Genomic DNA, 22,325 nt, shown 5'->3' with positions numbered 1-22,325 from the left:
GAGAGAGGAGGAAGCAGGCTCCCCGCTGAGCAGAGAGCCCGACAGGACCCTGAGATCATGACCTGAGCCGAAGGCAGCGGCCCAACCCACTGAGCCACCCAGGTGCCCTCTCTTTTCTTGTATCTTTTGACAAACAATTGTCTCCAATTTTGATGAAGTCTAATTTATTAATGTGTTTTTCTTTTCTATCAGTGCTTTCTGGTTCTGACCTGAAAAATCTTTGCCTACCCTAAAGTAACAAAGATATTCTCTTCTATTTTCTCCAAGAAGCTTTGTTGAGTTTTAGCTGGCATTTGTATCTGATTCATTTTGAATTAATTTTTGTGTATGGTACAAGGTAAGAGTACAGGGTTTTTTGTTATTGTTGTTGTTCTTTCCATTTGGGTAGTCCTTCTAGGATTATTAGTTGAAAAGACTTTCGCTGAATTTCTCTGGTGCCTTAGTTGAACCATTTTTATGTGGATCAGTTTGGGAGCTTTTTACTCTGTTACATAAACCTGTCTATCTTATAGAACCAGGAGCACACTGTTCAGATTGCTTTCACTTTATAGCAAGTTCCAAATTCAAGAACAATAAGTCCTCCAATTTCATTCTTATTTTTTTTTTATTTTATTTATTTATTTGTCATAGAGAGAGAAGCGAGAGCAAGCACAGGCAGACAGAGTGGCAGGCAGTGGCAGAGGGAGAAGCAGGCTCCCTGCCAAGCAAGGAGCCCGATGTGGGACTCGATCCCAGGACGCTGGGATCATGACCTGAGGCCGAAGGCAGCCGCTTAATCAACTGAGCCACCGAGGCGTCCCTCATTCTTATTTTTCAAAACTGTTTTGTTATTATACCTATTTTACATTTCCACACATTTTATAGAGAGAGAGAGAGAGAGAGACAGCAAGAGCAGGAACACAAGGAGGGGGAGTGGAAGAGAGAGAAGTAGGCTTCCCACCCAGCAGGGAGCCCAATGTGGGGCTCCACCCATCACAGGACCCTAGGATTATGACTTGAGCCAAAGGCAGATGCTTAACAACTAAGCCACCCAGGCGCCCCAAGCATTTCCACACATTTTATATTAGCTTGTCAATTTCTGCAAAAAATCCTGCTGAGATTTTGTTTGGGACTCTGTTGAATCTATAAGTCAATTTGTGGAGAACTGACAACCATATTTAGTCTTCTCATTGAACATGGTATTTTGATTCATTTACTTAGGTCTTTTAAAATTAATCTCATCAATATTTTATAGATCTCACACATATTTTATTTTTCACATTTCTATTTAATTTTATCCCCAGATGTTTAGTCTTTGAGGTCCTTGTAATTTTTTAAAATTTTATTTTCTAAATGCGGTACATGCAACAGATTTTTTTTTTTTAGAAGATTTGTTTATTTGAGAGACAGAAAGAGAAAGTATGTGGTGGGGAGGGGCAGAGGGGGAGAGAGAGAATCCCAAGCAGACTTGGTATTGAGTATGGAGCCCAATGTGGGGCACAATCTAACAACCCTGAGATTATGACCTAAACTGAAACAAGAGTTGGACGCTCAACCTACTGTAGCACACAGGTGCCCCCAATGCAACTGATTTTTATAAAATGGCCTTGTATACAGTTACTTTGTTAAGTTCACTGGTTAGTTCTAGTAGTTTTGTCAATCCCTTACGATTTTCTCTGTATATGAGCATATCATCTGCAAAGAAAGACAGTTTTACTTTTTTAAAATATATTTTTATTTTTTTAAAAAGATTTTATTTATCTATTTGAAAGAGAGAGAGTGAGAGAGCATAAGCAGGGGGAGGGGGAAAAGCAGACTTCCCTCCTGAGCAGGGAGTCTAATGTGGGGCTCCATCTCAGGATCCTGGAATCATGACCTGAGCCCAAAGCAGTTGCTTAACTGCCTGAGCCACCCAGGTGCCCCTATTTCTGTTTTTCTAAAGTTTATATCTTCCAAATATTTTTCTTACTATATCACACTGGCTAAACCTCCAACACAACGTTGACCAAAGGGGTTAGAGCACACATCCTTATCTTGTTCCTGACATTGGTAAACTGTCTACGGCCATACCACCCTGAACACACACGATCTCGTCTGATATATTATATATTATATATTGTATTATATTACAAGAGAATATAATTAGAGAAACTTGCCTAACTTCAGTGTTGGTATCAGAGTCTGAAAAACTAATTTCAAAACAAGGCTGTTAAGACAGCAACATTAAAATGGAATTTCTTTAAATAGCCACAATTCTATTTCTCTTTGTAGTATACTGATTTTGGTATTAAGTGTGGTATTAGTTATAGGTTTCTTACATGTGCTCTTTTATCAGTCTGAGGAATTTCCCTCCTATTTCTAATTTGTTGAGAAATTTTTTAAAATCACAAATTGGTGAACTTTGTTTTCTCTGCATTATTGAGATAATCCTGTGGCTTTTCCCTTTTGGTCTACTAATACAGTTAATCATACCAACTGATTGTCAAGTATTTCACCACAAGTACATTCTTGGGGAGGGCGAACTTTGATCATAGAATATACTATTCATTTTTATATGGCTAGCTTTGATTTGCTAATATTTTGTTTAATATTTTTTGTCTATGTACATAAAAGTCTATAATGTTCTTTATTTGTAATGTCATTGTATATTTTTAATATCAGGGTTATGTTGACCTCATACAATGTATTTGGAAAATTCCATTTCCTTTTTTAGTAAAAGTTTTTGTGAGATTGATATTATTTCTTCCTTAAGTATTTGATAGATTTCACTGGTGAAGCCATGCAGGCCTAGAGTTTTCCATGTACAAAGGTCCTTAATTACAAATTCCATTTATTTAACAGATGGTGGGTTATTAAAATATGCTGTTACTTCTTGTGGTCAGTTTTGTTAATTTATGTTTATCAAGAAATTTTCCCATTTCATCTAAGCCATCAAAGGTATTGGCATAAACTCTACAGACATAAAGTAAAATGTCTTAAATATCCTTTAAAATTTTTTTTAAATTAACATATAATGTATTATTTGCCTCAGGGGTACAGTCTTAAATGTCCTTTTAAAGTCTGTAGGATCAATAATGATATCTTCTCTTTCGTTCTTGATATTTGTAATCTGTGTTCTCTCTCTTTTTAAAATCAGTATAGCTAGGGGTTTATCAATTATGTAATATATATGTATTTTTCTTCCTTCATACATTCCTATCTCAGTAACAAACCACTGTACACAAAGTCTACTGTCTCTTCAAGTATGGCGTGAACAGGAACTCTTTCCCAGTCTTGTTCTTGCCTGTGCCTTTGCAGCTGGCAAAGAATAGGACCTGAGTGAATATTGTTGAATGAAATAACCATGATATTGAATGAAATAGACAAAAAAAAATTTTAACAATCAAACCACCAACTGATGACTGAATTTAAATAAGAGATTTAAGGTATTTTCAACTTTAACATAAAAACACAGGCATAGTTTACAAACGGTGAAAACTATAACATATCTATTAAAAGTTTTAAAGTAAAAACAGTTTTCCCTAATAACCTTTATGCTAGATTGCAAGAAAAACTCAAGTGATCAAAATCAATATAGTTGAGAGAATAAACTATTTGAATAGAAACCTCTTTTAGAATAAGAATAAAGAGCTAAAGAGGCACCTGGGTGGCTCAGTGGGTTGGGCCTCTGCCTTCCGCTCAGGTCATGATCCCAGAGTCCTGGGATAGAGCCCCCCTCATTGCATCGGGCTCTCTGCTCAGCAGGCAGCCTGCTTCCTCCTCTCTCTCTGCCTGCTTCTCTGCCTACTTGTGATCTCTGTCTGTCAAATAAATAAATAAAATCTTAAAAAAAAAGAATAAAGAGCTAAAAAAAATTGCTGTCACCCAACAGATGGCTAAATGTACATTTTCAGAACCTCTTAACCACCCACCAAGCACTCATGTAACAAGAAATGCAAATAGAAGTGCCTGCTCTCTTTCTGTAAACCCTACCTTGGGTCACTTCAGACCTTCAAGTGGCTCCTCTCTCACTGCCAACCACCACTTTCCCATTTTAAGATGCCACTAGGTCAGTGCTTACATGGAGTCAGGTGCCCATTTTCCTCCCTTTCTAAGACACTGCAACTAATACTTAATGAAACATGATATTTTTCTTTCAGATACTCTTCATGTACTCAGTTTTATAAGTTCTAAGATCCTTATTCTAATATTTACGTTATTTCTCTCATATTTTGTTAAACTAGTTCTGAGTTCTAAGTATGTGAGCGTGCTAATTGATAATATTTTCAAAATTATACTTTTTTTCATTGAAATATTATTGACATACATTATATTAGTTTCAGGTGTACCATATAATGATTTCACATTTGTATACATTGGTAAATGATCACAACAATTAAGTCCATTTCCACCTGTCATGATACAAAATTTATGAAATTTTTTTTTCTTGTGATGAGAACTTTTAAAATTTGCTTTCATAGTAAATTTCAAATTTGAACTACAACAGTATTGGCTACAGTGCCCCCATTGTACATTACATTCCCATGACTTATTTACTTTATAACTGGAAGTGTGTATCTCTTGATCCCCTTCACCCATTTCACATACCCTACAAACCTGTTCCCTCTGGCAACCACCAATCTGTTCTCTATATCCATGAGTTTTGTTTTGTTTTTTAGATTCCACATATAAGTGAAATCATATGGTTTTTGTCTTTCTCTAACTTTTTTTTTTAAGATTTTATTTATTTATTTGACAGACAGAGATCACAAGTAGGCAGAGAGGCAGGCAGAGAGAGAGAAGGAGAAGCAGGCATCCCACTGAGCAGAGAGCCAGATGCAGGGCTCAGTCCCAGGCCCCTGGGATCACAACCTGAGCCAAAGGTAGAGGCTTTAACCCACTGAACCAAGCAGGAGCCCCTGTCTAATTTATTTCACTTAGCATAATGGGTACATCCATGCTATCGCAAATGGCAAGATTTCATTCTTTTTTATGTCTTAGTAGTATTCTATTGTGTATAGGTATGTGTGTTTACGTATCACATCTTTATCTATTTATCCATCAATGGACACTTGGGTTGTTTCCCTATCTTGGCTATTGTAAATAATGCTGCAATAAACATAGAAGTGCATATATATATTTTTTGAATTAACATTTTAGTTTTCTTTGAATATATACCCAGAAGCAGAATTACTGGATCATATGGTTGTTCTAATTTTTTGAGGAACTTCCATACTGCTTTCCATAGTGCCTATACAAATTTACATTCCCCCCAATAGCACATGAGGGTTTCCTTTATTTCACTGTGGTTTTGATTTGCATTTCCCTGATGATGAGTGATGGTCGGCATCTCTTCTTGTACCTGTTAGCTAACATTTTCTTTGGAAAAATATCTATTCAGATAATCTGCCCACTTTTTAATTGGAATGTTGTTGTTGTTGAGTTGTATGAGTTCTTTACATATCTTAGATATTAATCCCTTATTAGACATATGATTTGCAATATCCTTTCCCATTCAGTACACTGCCTTTTCATTTCGTTAATAGTTTCCTTCAATGTGCAGAAGCTTTTTTAATTTGATGTAGTCCCATTTGTTTATTTTTGCTTTTGCTGTTCTTGCTTTGGGGGTAGATCCAAAAAAACATCACCAAGGCCAATGTCAAGGAGCAAACCTCTTATGTTTTCTTCAGGAGTTTTATTATTTCAGGTCTTACATTCAAGTGTTTAATTCATTTTGAATTAATTTTTGTGTATGGTATAAGATAGTGGGCCAGTTTCATTCTTTTACAAGTAGCTGTCCAGTTTTCCCAACACCATTTATGGAAGAGGTTTCCCTTTCCTCATTGTATATTTTTATCTCCTTTGTCATAAATTAATTAATTGATCATATAAGCATGGGTTTCTTTCTGGGCTCTCTATTCTGTTCCATTGAACTGAGTGTCTGTTTTATTGGTAATACCACCCTGTTTTGATTACTATGGTTTTGTAATACAGCCTGAAATCAAAAAGTGTAATGACTCCAGCTTGTTCTTCCCCAAGATTGCTTTGGTTATTTGGGATCTATTGTGGTTCCATACAAATTTTAGAAAGTTTGTTCTATTTCTGTGAAAAATGCCTTCGGTATTTTAATAGGAGGTTACACATAAATCTATAGATTGCTCTGGAAATGCAGACATCTTAGCAATATTAATTCTTCCAGTCCACGAGTATGTAATCTTTCCATTTATTTGTGTCTTCTTCAATGTCTTGTGGTTTCAGTGTATAGGTCTTGCACTTCCTTGGCTAAATTTATTCCTAGGTATTTTTTTATTTTTAATGCAATTGCAAATGGGTTTTTCTTAATTTCTCTTTTTGATAGTTCATTGTTAGTATATAAAAATGCAACACATTTTTGCATTTTGATTTTGTACCCTGCAATTTTACTGAATTCATATATTGGATCTAACATATTTTTGGTGAAATCTTTAGGGCTTTCTATATATAAAATCATGTCATCTGCAAATACTGACGGTTTTACTCTTTCCTTTCAAATTTGGATGTCTTTCTTCTTATTGATTCAAAGTTATGACTAAGATTTCTAATATAATTATGTTGAATAAAAGTGGTGAGAGTGGGGATCTTCTTTCTGATCATAAATGAAAAGGTTTCAGATTTTCAGATTTTTGCCATTGAGTATAGTGTTAGCTAAGAGCTTGTCTTATATGGAATTTATTATGCTAAGGTATGTTCCATCTATACCCACTTCACTGAGTTGTTTTTTTAAAAAATAATAAATGGATGTTAAATTTTGTTAAGTGTTTTGTGCATTTATTCAGATGATCATATGACTTTTACCCTTCATTTTTTAATGTGGTGTGTCACATTAATTGATTTATGGATCTTGAAACATCCTTGCATCCCTGTAATAAATCCTACTTGCTCATGGTTTATGATCATTTTAATGTGTTGTTGAATTCAGTTTGCTAAGATTTTATTGAAGATTTTGCATCTATGTTCAACAGTGATATTGGCCTGTAATTTTCTTTTTTTGTGGTGTCCTTGTCTGATTTTGGTATCATAGTAATACTGGCCTCTAAACATGAATTATTTTTTCCATTTTTATAATTTTTATTTTTTATAAACATATATTTTTATCCCCAGGGGTACAGGTCTGTGAATCACCAGGTTTACACACTTCACAGCACTCACCAAAGCACATACCCTCCCCAATGTCCATAATCCCACCCCCTTCTCCCAAACCCCCTCCCCCCAGAAACCCTCAGTTTGTTTTGTGAGATCAAGAGTCACTTATGGTTTGTCTCCCTCCCAATCCCCCTAAACATGAATTTAGAAGCATTCCCCCCTCCTTAATTTTTTAAAAAAGTTTGGAAAAGATAGTATTAAATTTTTGAGCATTTGGTAGGAATAACCAGTGAAACCGCTTGCTCTTAAACTTTTATTTGTTGGGCATTTTTTGATTACTGATTCAATCTATTTGCTTTCAATCAGTTTATTCAGATTTTCTATTTTTTTCAAGATTTTGTATGTTTCTAGAAATTTATCCATTTCTTCTAGAATGTCCAATTTTTTGGCATATAATCACTTGTAGTAGTCTCTTATGATCCTTTGTAGTTCCTTGGTATCAGTTGTAACTTCTCTTTCATTTCTGATTTTATTTCAGCCCCTTTCTCATTTCTCCTTAGTGAGTCTAGTTAAAGGTTTGCCAATTTTATCTTTTCGAAGAACCAGGTTTTAATTCCATTGATCTTTTCCATTGCATTTTTAGTCCTTATTTCATTTATTTCTGTTCTATTATTTCCTTCCTCCTACAAATACTGGGCTTCTTTTGCTCTTTTCCCAGTTCCCCAAGGCATAATGTTAGATTGTTTATTTGAGGCTCTTTTGTTTCTTGAGGTAGGCCTGTATTGCTATAAACTTTCCTCTTAGAGCTTTTGCTGCATCTCATAGATTTTGGTATATTAAATGTCCAGTTTCATTTGTTTCAAGGTATTTTTTTAAATCCTTCTTTGATTTCTTCATTGACCCATTGGTTGTTCAGTAGCATGACCTAATCTCCACATATTTGTGATTTTTCCAGCTTTCTACGTGTAATTGACTTCTAGTGCCATACCATTGTGATTGGAAAAGATGCTTGACATGATTTCAACCTTCTTGAATTTACTGAGCCTTGTTTTGTGGCCTACCATATGGTCTACCCTGAACAATATGTATACTTAGATTCCATACATCCTCAAGAAGAATGTGTGTGCTGCAGGTTGGATGTATAGACCTATTAAGTCCATCTGACCAAATATGTCATTTAATGCTGATATTTCCTTATTGATTTTCTGCCTGGATGATCTATCCATTGATATAAGTGATATTAAAGTTCCCTAACATTATTGTATTGGTGTCAGTTTCTCCTGTAAATCTGTTAATATTCATTTTATATACTTAGGTTATATATTAGGTGCTCCTAATGGCTGCATAAATATTAACAAGTGTGATATCTTCTTGCTGGAGTGATCCCTTTATCATTATGTAATACCCATCTTTGTCTTGTATTACAATTTTTGTTTTAAAGGGTTTTTTTTGCTATCCTAGATTTCTTTTGGTTTCCATTTGCATGAAACAGCTTGATTCCATCCCTTCATTTTCAGTATGTTGTGTCCTTGCATCTGAAGTGAGTTTTTTGTAGGCAGCATATAAATGGGTTTTGGTTTTTCTTGTTTGTTGTTTGTTTGTTTTTGATAGGTCTTGTTTTTTAATCCATTTAGCTACTCTGTGTCTTCTGTTCAGAGAATTTGTTTCATTTACATTTAAGTAATTATTGATAGGTATGTAATTATTGCCATTTTATTAACTGTTTTCCGCCTATTTCTCTCTGTCCCATTGTCCTCTTGCTTTCTTCCTTTGTGGTTTAATGATTTTCTGTAGTGTTACACCTAGGTTCCTTTCTCATTTTATTTTCTATGTATCTACTATAAGTTTTTGCTTTGTGGTTATACCATAACAGTCTACTTTACAACAAGATAAGAGCAACTTAAGTTTGGACACATTCTGAAACTCTACCATTTTACCCCTCTTCCCCAAGTTTTATGTTTTTGATGTAACATTTTTTCATCTTTTTTATTTTGTGTGTCCTTTAGTCATTATAGGTATAGTTATTTTTACTACTTTTGTCTTTTGACTTTCACATTAGCTTTGTAAGTGACTGATTCACTACATTTACCTTTACCAGTGAGAGTTTTACTTTCACATGTTTTATTGTTACTAATTAGTACCCTTTCTATTCAGCTTAAAGAAGCCCTTTTAACATTTCTCGTAAGGCTGGTTTAGTGTTGATGGATTCCTTTGGCTTTTGTTTGTCTAGACAGCTCTTTATCTCTTCTTCAATTCTGAATGACAACCTTTCTTGGTAGAGTATTCTTGGTTAGAATTTTTTTCCCTTTTAGCATTTTAAATATATCATGTTACTCCCATCTGGTCTGTAATATATTGGCTGAAAAATCTGATAGTCTTATGGGGGTTCCCTTGTTTGGAACAAGTTGTTTTTCTCTGAATGCTTCAACAGCTTAATTTTCTAAAAAATTATTATTAAATAAACTTTGAGTCCTAGCCCAAATTAATAGAAATTAGTGAGGTTTGGTCTTTACTAAGCACTTGTAGTTGACTTTTGAAGCATGCACAAGCTATATGAAAGTGTTTATGAAAATTGCATTTCATATTGTTTTCATAATTTACTCCAAAATAAAGTCTTCTCACTGTTTAAATTACCACTGTTGCTTAAGTACAAATTCCAGTTATTTTTAAAGTCTGTTGAACCCACTGTTTTCAACAGTGTTTGACAAATACCTATGTCATCTGATACAAAATTATGATAGATAGATAGATAGATAGATAGGAAGAAGGAAAGAAAGAAAGAAATTGCCCCATCTTCTCTGAGGCTTATTTTCCATATCTATAAATGGGATTAATAATATACACCTTCCAGATCACAAAGAGGGTCAAATGAAGTTAACTATGAGGGCCCCCTATAAATTATAAATTTTGGGTAATACTGGTATAAATATTGAACAGTATACAATAAAGAGCCCTTACACAAAGTATTTGGTGTTCACAAAAGCTTAACCTCCTATTTTGCAATAGTCATACTCTTGTTTACAGGAAATGTGTCAATCTCACTGTCCTAGTGATTTCATATGTTCTTGTTATTTAGACCATTCTGATATTTTAAATCATTTTTCCTTTATACTGTGGAAAACGTATCATTGAATACGTTTTCCGGAGCGTAAACACCTTGTGATTTTCTGTTCCCTCAGCACTTTTAATTCTGCTATGATAGCACCTCTCACACCTCCCATCTCCTCCACCAGACCCATAGTGGAGCTTGATTTACCAAGAAAGGTAGTGTTCTCTACCAGTTTTTAAATTTCACACACAAAAACAGTATTCACAGATATACAAGTGAAAATTTACCACAATGAATAAGTCTCTCTCTCTCTTTTTTTAGAAACTTGATACTGAAAAAATTATCAGCTTTATGAGGGGAATATTTTGAAGACTGCATGATCCACAAACAACTTTTTCTTCTTTTTTTTTTTTTAGAGAAAGAGAGAGCGTGATGGGGGCAGGGAGGTGAGCAGAGGGAGAGAAAGAATCTTAAGTAGGCTCCATATCAGCACAGAGCCTGATGCTGGCTGGGCTCAATCTCACAACCCTGAGATCATGCCTGTGCCAAAATCAAGAGTTGAACACTTAACTGACAGCTACCCAGGCACACTCTCCCACCCCAAATGACATTTTAATCTTTCTCTACACATGACAATTTATTTCTTTAATAAGGCAGTTTTAGTTATTTATCCCAAGACCGTTATCCATGGATTTCTCATTTACAAAATAATTATAAACCAGTATTTCCTAAAATCTACCCAAAGGAAAAGATGCTCCAGAAAAAAGGGCCTGTAATCTAATAAATATATAAATGCCACAACCTATATTCACCTTCTTAGAAACCCAAAATGGCCCTTGGTATCTATGATCCATAACTTCTTTATAGGTATATGAGTGTTGTACTACTCTCCTAATTTCTTATATGTTTAAAATATTTTGTAACTTAAAAAAATCTGTGCCTCTGTTTTTAACCAGAATTTCCCCAAGTTATTTAAGCTCAGTGTCCTTTTCTCCTCCTTCTGGATATCCCCCCAATAACAAAAGCAAATAGGTACAAGACTTTCAAGGTACACTTTAGGCTATACATCCCCATCTACTGAAAAAACAAAGAATGACTTCTTCACCAAACAAAAGTACAACAGGTCCTGAACAGAAATGCAGAGGATGATGGGAAGGGCAAACACACACCTCAGAGATTCCTAGCTATTTGCAAGTTAGAGGTGGTAGAAGATGACATCACTGTATTTCTACCGCAGCTTTTAATAGCACACATTGTATATGGTAAGCCTCTTCTCGCCCCTTTGGATAGTAGCCAGATTTACTTCAATATAAGAGCTATAGATCTGAACAGACTGATGAACCTAAGAGATAGAACACCTCTGTCCTTTTTGCACAAGTTGATAAATGACTCACAGCTTCCTGAGATGAAAAGGAAGATTCAAGCTCACCACACATACAACGAAACACCAGAGAGTTCAGATGAACAAAATCACTTCAGGAAGTAGATTTTTAAATATCTCCATAGCATGAAATAAAGAGAAATTTGTAATAGTCACAATAACTGTGGGATTTGAGATCCTTGAGGAAAATTTTACAAAAGATTCCTTTCTGAAAGCGTAAAGGAAATAAGCTGCCATCCATATCAAATTTCAGGAGCTCTTTGGGTCATTTTCAATAATAATAGGCAACGACAAGACAATATTATCCCAATTTCATAGATGCTAACACTGAAGCATAGAGACATTAAACAACCTGATAAGCCATGCAACTATTAAGGGGAGATGGTAGAATTTGAACCCAGAGTCTGTTGTATCACTTCTGGATCTACAGAGAAGTAACAGTGGGGTGAGGGGCAGCCAGCAGGATCACCTGCTTTGACTCAAGCCTGTTCTCTCCCATGTCACTAATGAGCCCACAATGAAGGTCAGTCACACTAATGGACTATAATTATTCTGTCTGCAGGTTTTATAAAATCATATTTCAAGGCACACAGCCTCTTTAAAAATGGGGTTTAATTTAAAATGTTGCAGCACTTTCAACATTCACTTATTTTGACGAGCCATCCCCAATTAGTCTGAATCAAGGAGATTTTACTTTCACTTAACCTTCCATTATGACAAGAACTTAAGGAAAGCAAGTGTGTCACTGGTAACTGTTGGGCATAGCGTCAAGATAACACACTCTAAGTTAGTCCTCACAGAGCAACAGACAAGCAGGATCCTTTTATTCTCTTTGTACCTCAAGGCCCCATGGAGTTCTACAGGATAAACATACCCCTTTTGTATGTTATTGCAAACTTTTTACCCTGAAAGTACAGACCTGCCTTCAAAACTCAAGTTGAGCCTCTTTCCCCTGTATATAAACCATAACACTGGATTTTCTAAAACAGTATTCTCAATGAAGTGTAAAAATTTAATCACTCTAATTCTACTGCATATATCTCAGTTATATCCTGTTCCACTTCGTCCAGTTAGTAAGAACAACCCAAGGTTATTTGCCAGATTCAGTGATTTTAAACTCATGCTTAGACTAGCTACTCAGAAATCACCTCTTGGCCAAACCATAACATCTTCTTCATACAGATTGTTTGGCTATAATTGTTTTAGGGTATATATCAAAATTACATCCATTGTGGTAGCCAAATAAGGTCTCTCAGTAGATCTAATCTTGGTGTTAGGGATAAGGAGGGAAAAGGAATTAGAACTTCTTTATAGACAATCTGGCAGGAATTTATTAGACTTTGGGCTCCCTGAAGGTAGGTCTTATCATCCACTGTGGGAATGAGGTAAAGGAGCATGGACAAGCAAACCAAAGGAAGTCATCCTTCTTTCAATGATACGGATTTGGATGGGCTAGAAGGCTGGTTATGAGAGCCTCGGAATATTCTCAAATATTTCAGAAAGCCTAATGGAAACTATACATTTACTGTAAAATAAGATTGCACAGGGCAACTGAAAGGTAAAGTTTCTTCTACTTTACCACACTTGGTCCCTGTGAGAAGACCAGCTGTTCCATGTAGGTCAGAAGGTAGGGACGAAAATGCTCCCATGCTTCTCCTCTCCGAGCCCTTCTTGGATGGAAGACACAGTAATCTGACTGGGCCAGACTTACAAATGAATGGGGTCTCTATATTTTAAGAAATCAAACACACACAGGGCTGTAGGTTTCTCTCTGACTCCTTGCAAAGAGGTGGGATAAGAAGATTGGGGTAAGGCTTGACTTCTCACTTTTCCTCCTCTTTCTTCTAATGCTTCCATAGTCAACTGGTAGTAAAATTGTGGTGGAGGAGGCGAGGTCCCATTTGAGGGCTGAGTACACATGTCCGTTGGAAACTGCACAGAGGACTGGCCTGGGCAGGATTCCCGGGGCCACCTCTACCTGAGGCACTTTATCTAGGAGGAACATTCTAAAAATAGAAGTCGATAAGCAGTGACAGACCACTTCAGAAAGCTGTGACTTCTCTAGCCACAGTTCTGAGGCAGTGAACTGCAGAACATTCTCAGGCCTAAGAAACTAACCCAGAAAGGAGGGCCGTAACTTTGGGTTGGCAGACCAGGGTGCTAATCCTGGCCCCACCAAACTTGCTAAGCAACCCTCTCAGGACAAGGCATAACACCTTTCATGGTCTCAGTGCCCTCAGTGGTCAAACGAGGGTATTGGATTACTAGATAATCTCTGTTTCCCTTCCAACTCCAGCAGTCTACATTTCAGTGAATGACAACTTTGTCTGGTATCTTAAGCACATGCCTTTCCCTCGAGCCAAGACAGACCATTTGCAAGACACATGCTTGTTAGCAAATTGGAATTCAGTGTTTGCTGCACAGACCCTGCCAAAGGATTCTTAAAGTCATCTGATATTCAAGATATAGTCTAATAGATGAGTTAACCATCCCTGAAGAGCTGGCACATAGAAAGCAGATTCCATTCAATTAATATTTATTGAGCACCCAGAGTGGGAACTTAGACATATATTATCTCATTTAAAAGTCTTTCTTCACAGTTTTTCAAAAGATGCAATTTTGATAGAAGCACTAGCAGTCTTCCATGTTCAGTGTTTTCTTAAGTGTATTATGCCACTAAATTACCAATCCCTTCAGATGCTTCCATTCTTTTTTTTTTTTAAAGATTTTATTTATTTAGTCAGAGAGAGAGAGAGTGAGCACAGGCAGACAGAGTGGCAGGCAGAGTCAGAGGGAGAAGCAGGCTCCCCGTGGAGCAAGGAGCCCGATGTGGGACTCGATCCCAGGACGCCGGGATCATGACCTGAGCCGAAGGCAGCTGCTTAACCAACTGAGCCACCCAGGCGTCCCCAGATGCTTCCATTCTTATCCTTACACTAATATACAGCATCCCAGAGCACAACCCTTGGCCTTATCATCTCTACTCCTACTATTTTGTTTCATTGAATAACAACTTACTAGGGAATCCTTCCTCCATTCGGCAGTGTTCTTGTATTTTTTAAATTAAACTCTGGATAAGGATATTGTTTACTATCCTACTTAGTATTTCTTATATAGGAGCCCCTAGGAGGTTCACATTTTGAGGGGAGTGGAAGGTAGAATCTTGCCACTGCAGATAAATATGTAAGCCTCCTTTGATCAGGAATTGAAAACTGTAATACAAAGTTTCTCTTGTTATCTCATTTAAAGTCTAAATTAGTGTCCATTATAACAATTGAGCAATATATCTCAGATACTTCAAAGCATCTAATCCTCAACCTCCTTAGCCATCACTAGTCCTCCTGGAAGTAAATGGGCAAGTAAATTATGGGAAATTCCAGTATAGTGACTAAAAGCACAGGCCATGGATACGAACCTGTGGCTACACTATGTCAGGTGTGGTATTTCATTTCTGAGTCAGTGTCCTCAGTTGTGGAGAATGGGGTCATACTGATTACCAAGTCATCGTTTCTAATGAGATCCTCCTTCACACAAAGCATTTACTATAGTTATTGGCTCATAAATATTTGGCAAATATGCATTTGAATGCATACAAATGATATTTTGGAATCCAAACTGCCCTGCATTTTATTCCCATTCTTTTATTGACTTTATTGGTTAACTCTTTGTTTTCTCCAATCCATTGATCTATGGCCTTTTCACTATCCCTCACCCCCCCCCCCCCCCGCCCCGTCCTTACTTCTCTTAAATCCGATAGCCCATCATTAGAGTCACAGCTGTGCCAACTTCCTCAACAATATGTTCTTCTCTTTCTTTCCATTGCTCACCCACCTGGCAAAACCCTATCCCTACTGAATCCTGCTGTCTACGTTGTCTGCAAAGAAACAGTATAGTATAAGGCATATGGGTGGTAGCACTGGAGTTCAGCTTTCCAGGGTTCAAACACCTGCTCTGCCACCCAATACCTGTATATCGTTAAGTTGCTTATCACTTCCATAAAATGAGGATTATAGTAATAATGCCTGACTCCTGAATATTTAATAAGGTTGGAATGACACTATACACTTAGACTTGTACTGACCATAGTAGGCACTCAATAAATGTTATTTATTATTATTGTTCCATGTGTGAGTCAGTGGAATGAATCTGGAAAAAAAATCACATACCTAGACAGGCTGCTTGCACCATAAATGGAAAACCATTGACATCAGATTGTCCCTGATACTATCTGGAAACTCTACTGCTTTCTCAGTATGTTTGCTCTCCTACTCTCCCACAGCACTGTGTCATGCCTTCAACTCTTCAACTCTCCTCCACTCTCAGCTGATGGCCCCCCACCACCCCCCTGCTGCATGGGGAAAATAGAAGCCATAGACAAATACTACTTCACCTGACTGTCATCCAATATACAACTGCCCACATCTGGGCCTGTCTTCTCCACCTTCTCTTTAATTCAGTGGAAGAAAGTTTCCTTGCTTCTGTCAAAGGCCAACCCCTGTACTTGGGTTACAGATCTCCTCCACTGTGACTTTCCCAAGAATTTTCCTCACCCTCCTCCGAGGTGTGTGTGTGTGTGTGTATAAATATATATATCTCCTGAAAATCTTCCATTAAGTGGAACTCATAACCCACTCCTAACAATAGAATATAGCAAAAATGATGGAGTATTGTTCCTGTGATTAGAGGGAATTAATTATATGAGACTTTAACTTGCTAAGACAGGCGCTAAGATTCCCCTTGCTGGCTTGATGAAGTAAGAGGTCATGTTGTGGAAGCACAAGTAACAGGGGAGCAGAGGTGGAGGAAAGTGTATTTTGGAGCTGAGGGCAACCTTCAGGCAAAAGCCAGCAAGAAGCTGGGACCCTCAGACCTAGATGCAGGAGAATGAATTCTGCTCACAACCTCAATACACCTGTAGGTGCGTTCTTCCCCAGTTAGGACTTCTGATAAAAAAAACAGCCGGTTTAACACCTTGATTGCAACCATGTGAGACTCAGCAACAGACCAGTTAAGTGGAACCTCGACTCCTAACCCACAGATACTGTGAGAACTACTGCAAGCCAAAAAGTCTGTAGTAATTTGGTACACAGCAGTAGAAAATGAAGGCATCTGCCAGATGCACCAGAAAATTCCCATACTGCTATAGTACCTAGAGTCTACTGTATCCTATCTTTAAAAAAAAAAAAAAATCTAGACTATATGCCCTCTAGGTATTCCCCCTTCTCTCTGCTCTTTTCCAACAAAACTTGTTAAAATAGTTTTTCATATGTCTCACTATGTCCTCAACTCCCATTCACTGCTCTGCCCGCTGTATTTACATCACTGTCTTCACATTCTTTTGTCAAGAATACTGATACGTTTCACATTATTTCATCTAAGTGGATACGTCTCTATGCTTATCTTATTCAACATCCCAGTAGTATTTAACACAGCTCACCACTCTCTACCTTTAGGATGATTTCCTCCCTTGGCTTACAGGACTTTCATTCTCTAGTTTTCCTTCGACTTGTCTGGCTGCTGCTTCAAGTCCAGCTTTGCTGGCTTCTCCTCCTACACCCAAACTTGAACAAGGCTGTGCCCAAGTCTGGCTCACAGCTCTCCTCTCTGGACCTACTGCACTCCCTTCCTAGTCCCCAGCTTTAAATGATTATCAATATGCTGCTGACTCCCAGATTTTTCTCTCTAGCCCTGACCTCTCCCCCCAGCTCCACAACCTACAGCCAGCTGCTTAATTACATTCCCATTTACATGCCTAATTGTCATCTCAGACTTAACACGTCCAGGAAGAACACTTGATTTTTCCTTCACAAAAATCTGTTGTGTCCCCAGTTTTCCCAATCTCAGCAAATGGCACATTCAGAAAACCTTTACAGTGGGGCTTCTCACTCCTTTACCATCCTCCCCTAATCCATCAGCAAGTCCTTACACGTCAATCTTCACAACAGATCCTGAATTTGTCTCCTCCTTTCTAACTCCATTCCTGTCAGCCTAGTCTAAGCTGCCCTCCACTCCCACCTTGGTTACAGCAACAACCGCCTAACGGTCTCCCTGATTCTCCTTGCTGTCGTCTACAATCCATACAACAGCATTTTTTTTTTTTTGAGTATATAAATCACCTTGTATGCCTTTACAGCCTAAGACTTCCCAAAGACTTCATATTCTACTTCGAAAAGCCCACGAAGCCCTAGGTTGCTGGCTCCTACCTGCCTCGTTGACAGAGCTCCTACCTCCCAAGTTCTAGCCATCCTCATCTCTTTATCCCTCCCACCTCAGGACTTTGGCAATTGTTATTTCCTCCAATGGACAGATCTTCCCAAACTACATGTCTCAGGTCTCAGATTAAATGTCCCCTCCTAAGGGAGGTCTACCCCATAGTAGCCTTCTCTTTTTCCTCCTAGACTCTCACAATCTCAAGCACCACACTTATTTGTTTGATTATTGCTATGACTCCTCCTACTAGGCTTGAGCATCTGGAAGGTGCCCACTGCTATGTTCTAGAATAGCACCTGGCACCCAGGAGATGCTCAATAAATATTTGAATAAATGAATGCATACGTATATTCAGAAGTTGTTGACATTTTATATGCATTAGAATAAAATGATCTGCTATATTCCATTAGAAAATCTCTTCAGATCCAGTGTCAAGATGTCATTCAAGCAGTAAAGAGTGAAAAGAATTATACCTTAAACTATTCAATACATACATTACTAAAAAGCTGTGGGCCCAAGAAATGTTATGAAATGAAACCGATTTTTTAAAAAAGTTAACAGAAATCTGTTTGGAGATGTGAATAATCTTTTTTGATAATGTGAATTACCACACCCTGTTATCCTGTTTCTATAGGTTTGATTTTTTTTTCCTACATTGGGTTTACTTTGATCACACAGCATAAATTATGATTTTTCTGTCACAAACTATAAGCCACAGACATATTTTCAGTATTGCTTGGAAAAAACACTAAGGAATCACTGCTCTCCTTACTCAGTATCACTGATGCCATGTGACTTAATTCTAAACCCAGTTATATCTTGTAGCCATACAATGCAGGCTTTTTAGCAGACGGTGGTAATGAGAGTGCTCTCGGTTTGGATTCCAACACGCAACTGTCAAAAAATATCATCCCCAATGACTACTTGCTGAAAATTTCTCACTCCTAGAGCTGGTACTTCCAGGGTGGTCTAGGAAAGAAATTTGTGCCTATGTCTATTCTGGGGATTTTCTAAATGCTGATGTTTAGCATTTCTTTGGAATTGCAATTTCATGCTTTGAGGAGTTTTTTCCTTTTCCCCAAGCCCCAGGAGATAAATAGTCTCTATTAAGCTCACTTGTTTATGTATTTTTTTTTCTTCCTGATATACCACTATCCTCTGAAAATTCCAGTAAATAGTTGATTTTAAGAACCGCTTTCAAGAAAAAGCACTAACTTCATTGCCTACCACTTGCTGCCCTCAAAACTTCTTAGCAACATACACTGTGCATGAACCTCAACGTGGTTTGCTTTGTCCAATCGCATGCCTGAAAGCCCAGCCAGTCAGTTGTGTAATAATAAACCCCTTATCTCCTGAAGATACACAAACGGAAAGATCTCCCAGTGCTTCAGTGCACAAGAGACTTCACTAGAATTCTCAGCAGAAACTCACATCCATTTTAAATGCCAAATAACCTCCACTTTTCTCGATCCCCCCCCCCCCCCCCCCCGCCTCAAATCTGCAATTCTGAGGAGGGGGAAAAAACCCAAATGCTAAACAATGTCGAGTTTAAAGAGGGGAGTGGGGGGGGGGGCGGGCATTCCCAAAAGCTGCCAGCAAAATGCATTTAGAAACCAAGGGCTTGGTTTCTCGCTTTGGGTTTAGAGGTTGCCTTACAAACATCTGTGATGGAAACTCATCAACAATTGTTCTTGGATGAAGAAGGGATTGAAAGGTTGACAAGAGAGAAGCTGCTTGCTAGTTTCAGTAAGCTTGACTAGCCCTCAAAAATAGGGAGGACACTCCTGCTTCCTCTGCGAAGAATAAAATCTCACCCCCTGTTACCTCGCGCGTCCCCACCGGGCGCAAACCCGCGCCTACGTCGTCCCATCTCCAAGTTCCCCACCTCGCCAGGGAGAAGTGTCCTTTCCCTGCACCCACGCGAGACAACAAACCCGACCCGGCCTTTGAGGAATGGGGCAGCAACCGCCTCGGAAAGGTGCTGGGGGCCCGAGGTGTGAGCTCATCAGTTTCCTCGCTCCGCCGCCGGCGCCGCCTGACACACCCCTCCCGGCCCGGCCTCCACCGGTCGCCAGTCCCCGGCCTCAGCCCGCGCCTCGCCCGGGGGCCCGGGCCCGTCTCTCTCCCCGGGCTGGCGGGTCCCGCGCGCGCCGCCGTGCCCAGCACGCACCTTCAACGCGCCCCGGGCCGGGCCCTTGGGGACCGCACGGCCGGGGCCGAGGGGCATGAAGCGCTCCTCGCTGTCCTCCTCGTCGTCGTCGCCGTCCACCACCTCGACGACCACCTCCTCGTCTTCGTCTTCCTCGTCGTCATCCTCCTCCTCCGCGCCCCCTCGGGGCTTCTCCTCCACCCGCCCGAGCCCCCTCCGCCGCCTGCTCCCGCCTTCCTCGTCCTCGTCTTCCTCCCCCAGAAGCAGCAGCACAGGCGACGAGGCGGCGGCGGCCCCGGCGGCCCCGGCGGCCCGAGGGGGGCCGGTCCCGGCGCTGCGCGGTGGCGGCAGCGGCGGCCTCCAGCTCTCCGGGGCCGGGGCCGGAGCCAGGGCCGGGGCCGGGGCCGGGGCTGGGGCCGCGGCCGGGCCCGGGCCGAGCGGTGGGAGGCCGGGCAAGGTGCCTTCCCTGGCAGGCGCGGGTCCGGGCGCCTGCAACGCGGCGCCCCCCCGGCGGCTGCCCAGGCTGGAGCGCTTGGCTAGACGCCGCGCCTGCATGCCTGACCGCGGGCTGCCAGCCGCGGCGCGGAGCCGGAGAGTTTGTCACCTCCTCCTCCTCCTCTTCCTCCCCCGGGCGGCCGCTGTGGTCGCAGGCGCCCCGGGCGCGGGGCTGCGGGGGACTGCGGGGGGCTGCGGGAGCCGCCTCCCCGGGCTTGTGGCTGCCACTGGCTGCAGAGGCGCGGGCGCCGCCTTCGCTGGACCGACCCGCGGGGACGCCGGCGGCCGGCGGCTACGGCGGGGCGGCGCGGCGGCCGCGGGCGGGGGTGGGTGTGAGCGAGCGGCGCGCTGCCGCCTCCGCCGCCGCCGCCGCCGCTACCGCCCCGGAGCCGCGGGCCGCGCTGCGCTCCATGCGGCCGGCGGCCGGGCCCGCGCGCGCCTCTCCCGGCCCGCTGCGCCCGCGCGGTCCTGGCCTACAGCTGCCGTCCCTCCGCGGGAGCTGTTTGTGTTGTGTGTTTTCCACCACCGCCCCCCTCTTCGCGAGCCATTCCTCGCAGCTCTCCGGTCCCCCCGTTCAGACAAAACCCGGACTGGATTTATTTCCCCTACCCTCAGCCTCCGCAAATCTGCTGCTTCTCAGCATTTGGCCCAGACGTTGGGGCCAACGCTACCCGCCGCAGATTATTCCTCCTGCTGGGTGGGCGGAAGACTTTGCTGGAAGTAGGGTTGTTGGTCAAACTCAGACATCGAAGGAAGAGATTTGCCGCAGGTCATTTTCCTGGTCTCTGTGGGGCATGCGACTACTCTTGACCTTAGGTGAAACCGGAGAGGTGTATCAGTCTGAGATTTGGGTCCGCTTCCTAATATGAAACATGAGACTCCTTTGCGTTTTCGACGGGCTGGTTCATGACATTGCCTGCCAGTCTGCAGCCTCTTTGACGGCACCGTTGTAGGCCCTGCCCATTGAGCTCTCTGGGCGATATGCTAACTCTGTCTTTTCAGCGTTCTGGTCTGCGTGTTTACCTTAAGTGCCTGATGATAATAAGGGCTACCGTCCTAGAAGCTTCCAGCTCTAACCACTCAGCACTTAGACTGAACTGCCATATCAGGGCCTTCAGAGAAACCAGCTGGGGCCAGAGTTCAAGATAGCCTGAGTTTGTCATTTTTAAGAACTAATCTGAAGTAAGAGCCTGGAAATCAAGCACATAACCATATAACTAATGACACTGTCACTTTCTCAGGATTCCTAGGAGCCATAAAGAAAAGTCATGTGCTACCATTTGGGATTAGGATAGATAGGAAACCAGACTCTTTACAAACAAATCATTTGCCAAATTCCATCTTTGTAGATGAGGTCTGAAGAGGCTCTAACTCACCAAATGTTCTGGCAGGTGCCTCCCTGAGGCCAGTGTAAAAGACGTCCTCACCCCCAGCTTTCTTTCACTGTAATTATTGTAGATTTAACATCATGTGCCCTGTTAGACACTTGAAGGGAGCTCATTAAATGCTCACTTATGGTGTCTTCCAACTGTTGAACATTTCCACTGGGATGATGACAAAGATTCTAAAATGAACTTTTTGTTCTCCCTGAATCAGATTAGCTTCCTGAATATACCTATTTCAGGTAATGACATTCTCATATAATCAGGCCCAAAATAGCGGTATCATTTTAACTCCCTTCTCTCCTTTATCCCTAGAGACAGTTGCCCACAAGTCCAATCCATTGTTCTTTCTGAAATGCCTCTTGCATCCACCCCTTCTTTTCCATTTCCAAAGTTCCTACGGTATTTCATGACTTCAAAAGCAAAAGTATCTAACAGAGCTTTCTACACCCAATTTCTCAGGACACACCCCCTCCAGATGCCACCACCAGACGCACCTTCCCCAAACTCTATTTAGATTTGAGCATTTCCTGGTTGAACTTTTCATTGGTAATTATTCCATTCAAGAATTCAGAGAGA

The 22,325-nt window shown here is 40.6% G+C and overlaps 1 protein-coding gene across 1 annotated transcript in view; it reads right to left on the bottom strand.

Annotated features, from left to right (window-relative positions):
* ZNF704 (zinc finger protein 704) overlaps positions 1 to 20,561 on the bottom strand; it is a 239,813-nt gene extending 219,252 nt beyond the window's left edge. The window contains exon 1 of the mRNA XM_082719437.1: positions 19,891 to 20,561. Within this exon, the coding sequence (XP_082575563.1) occupies positions 19,891 to 20,424 (534 nt within the window). The 5' untranslated portion in view covers positions 20,425 to 20,561. The remainder of the gene's footprint in view (positions 1 to 19,890) is intronic.
* Between the last annotated feature and the right edge of the window lie 1,764 nt (positions 20,562 to 22,325).

Source organism: Mustela nivalis (genome assembly GCF_964662115.1).
Source record: "Mustela nivalis genome assembly, chromosome: 2".
NCBI classification, from domain to species: domain Eukaryota; kingdom Metazoa; phylum Chordata; class Mammalia; order Carnivora; family Mustelidae; genus Mustela; species Mustela nivalis.
This window is presented reverse-complemented; position numbering and strand designations above follow the sequence as displayed.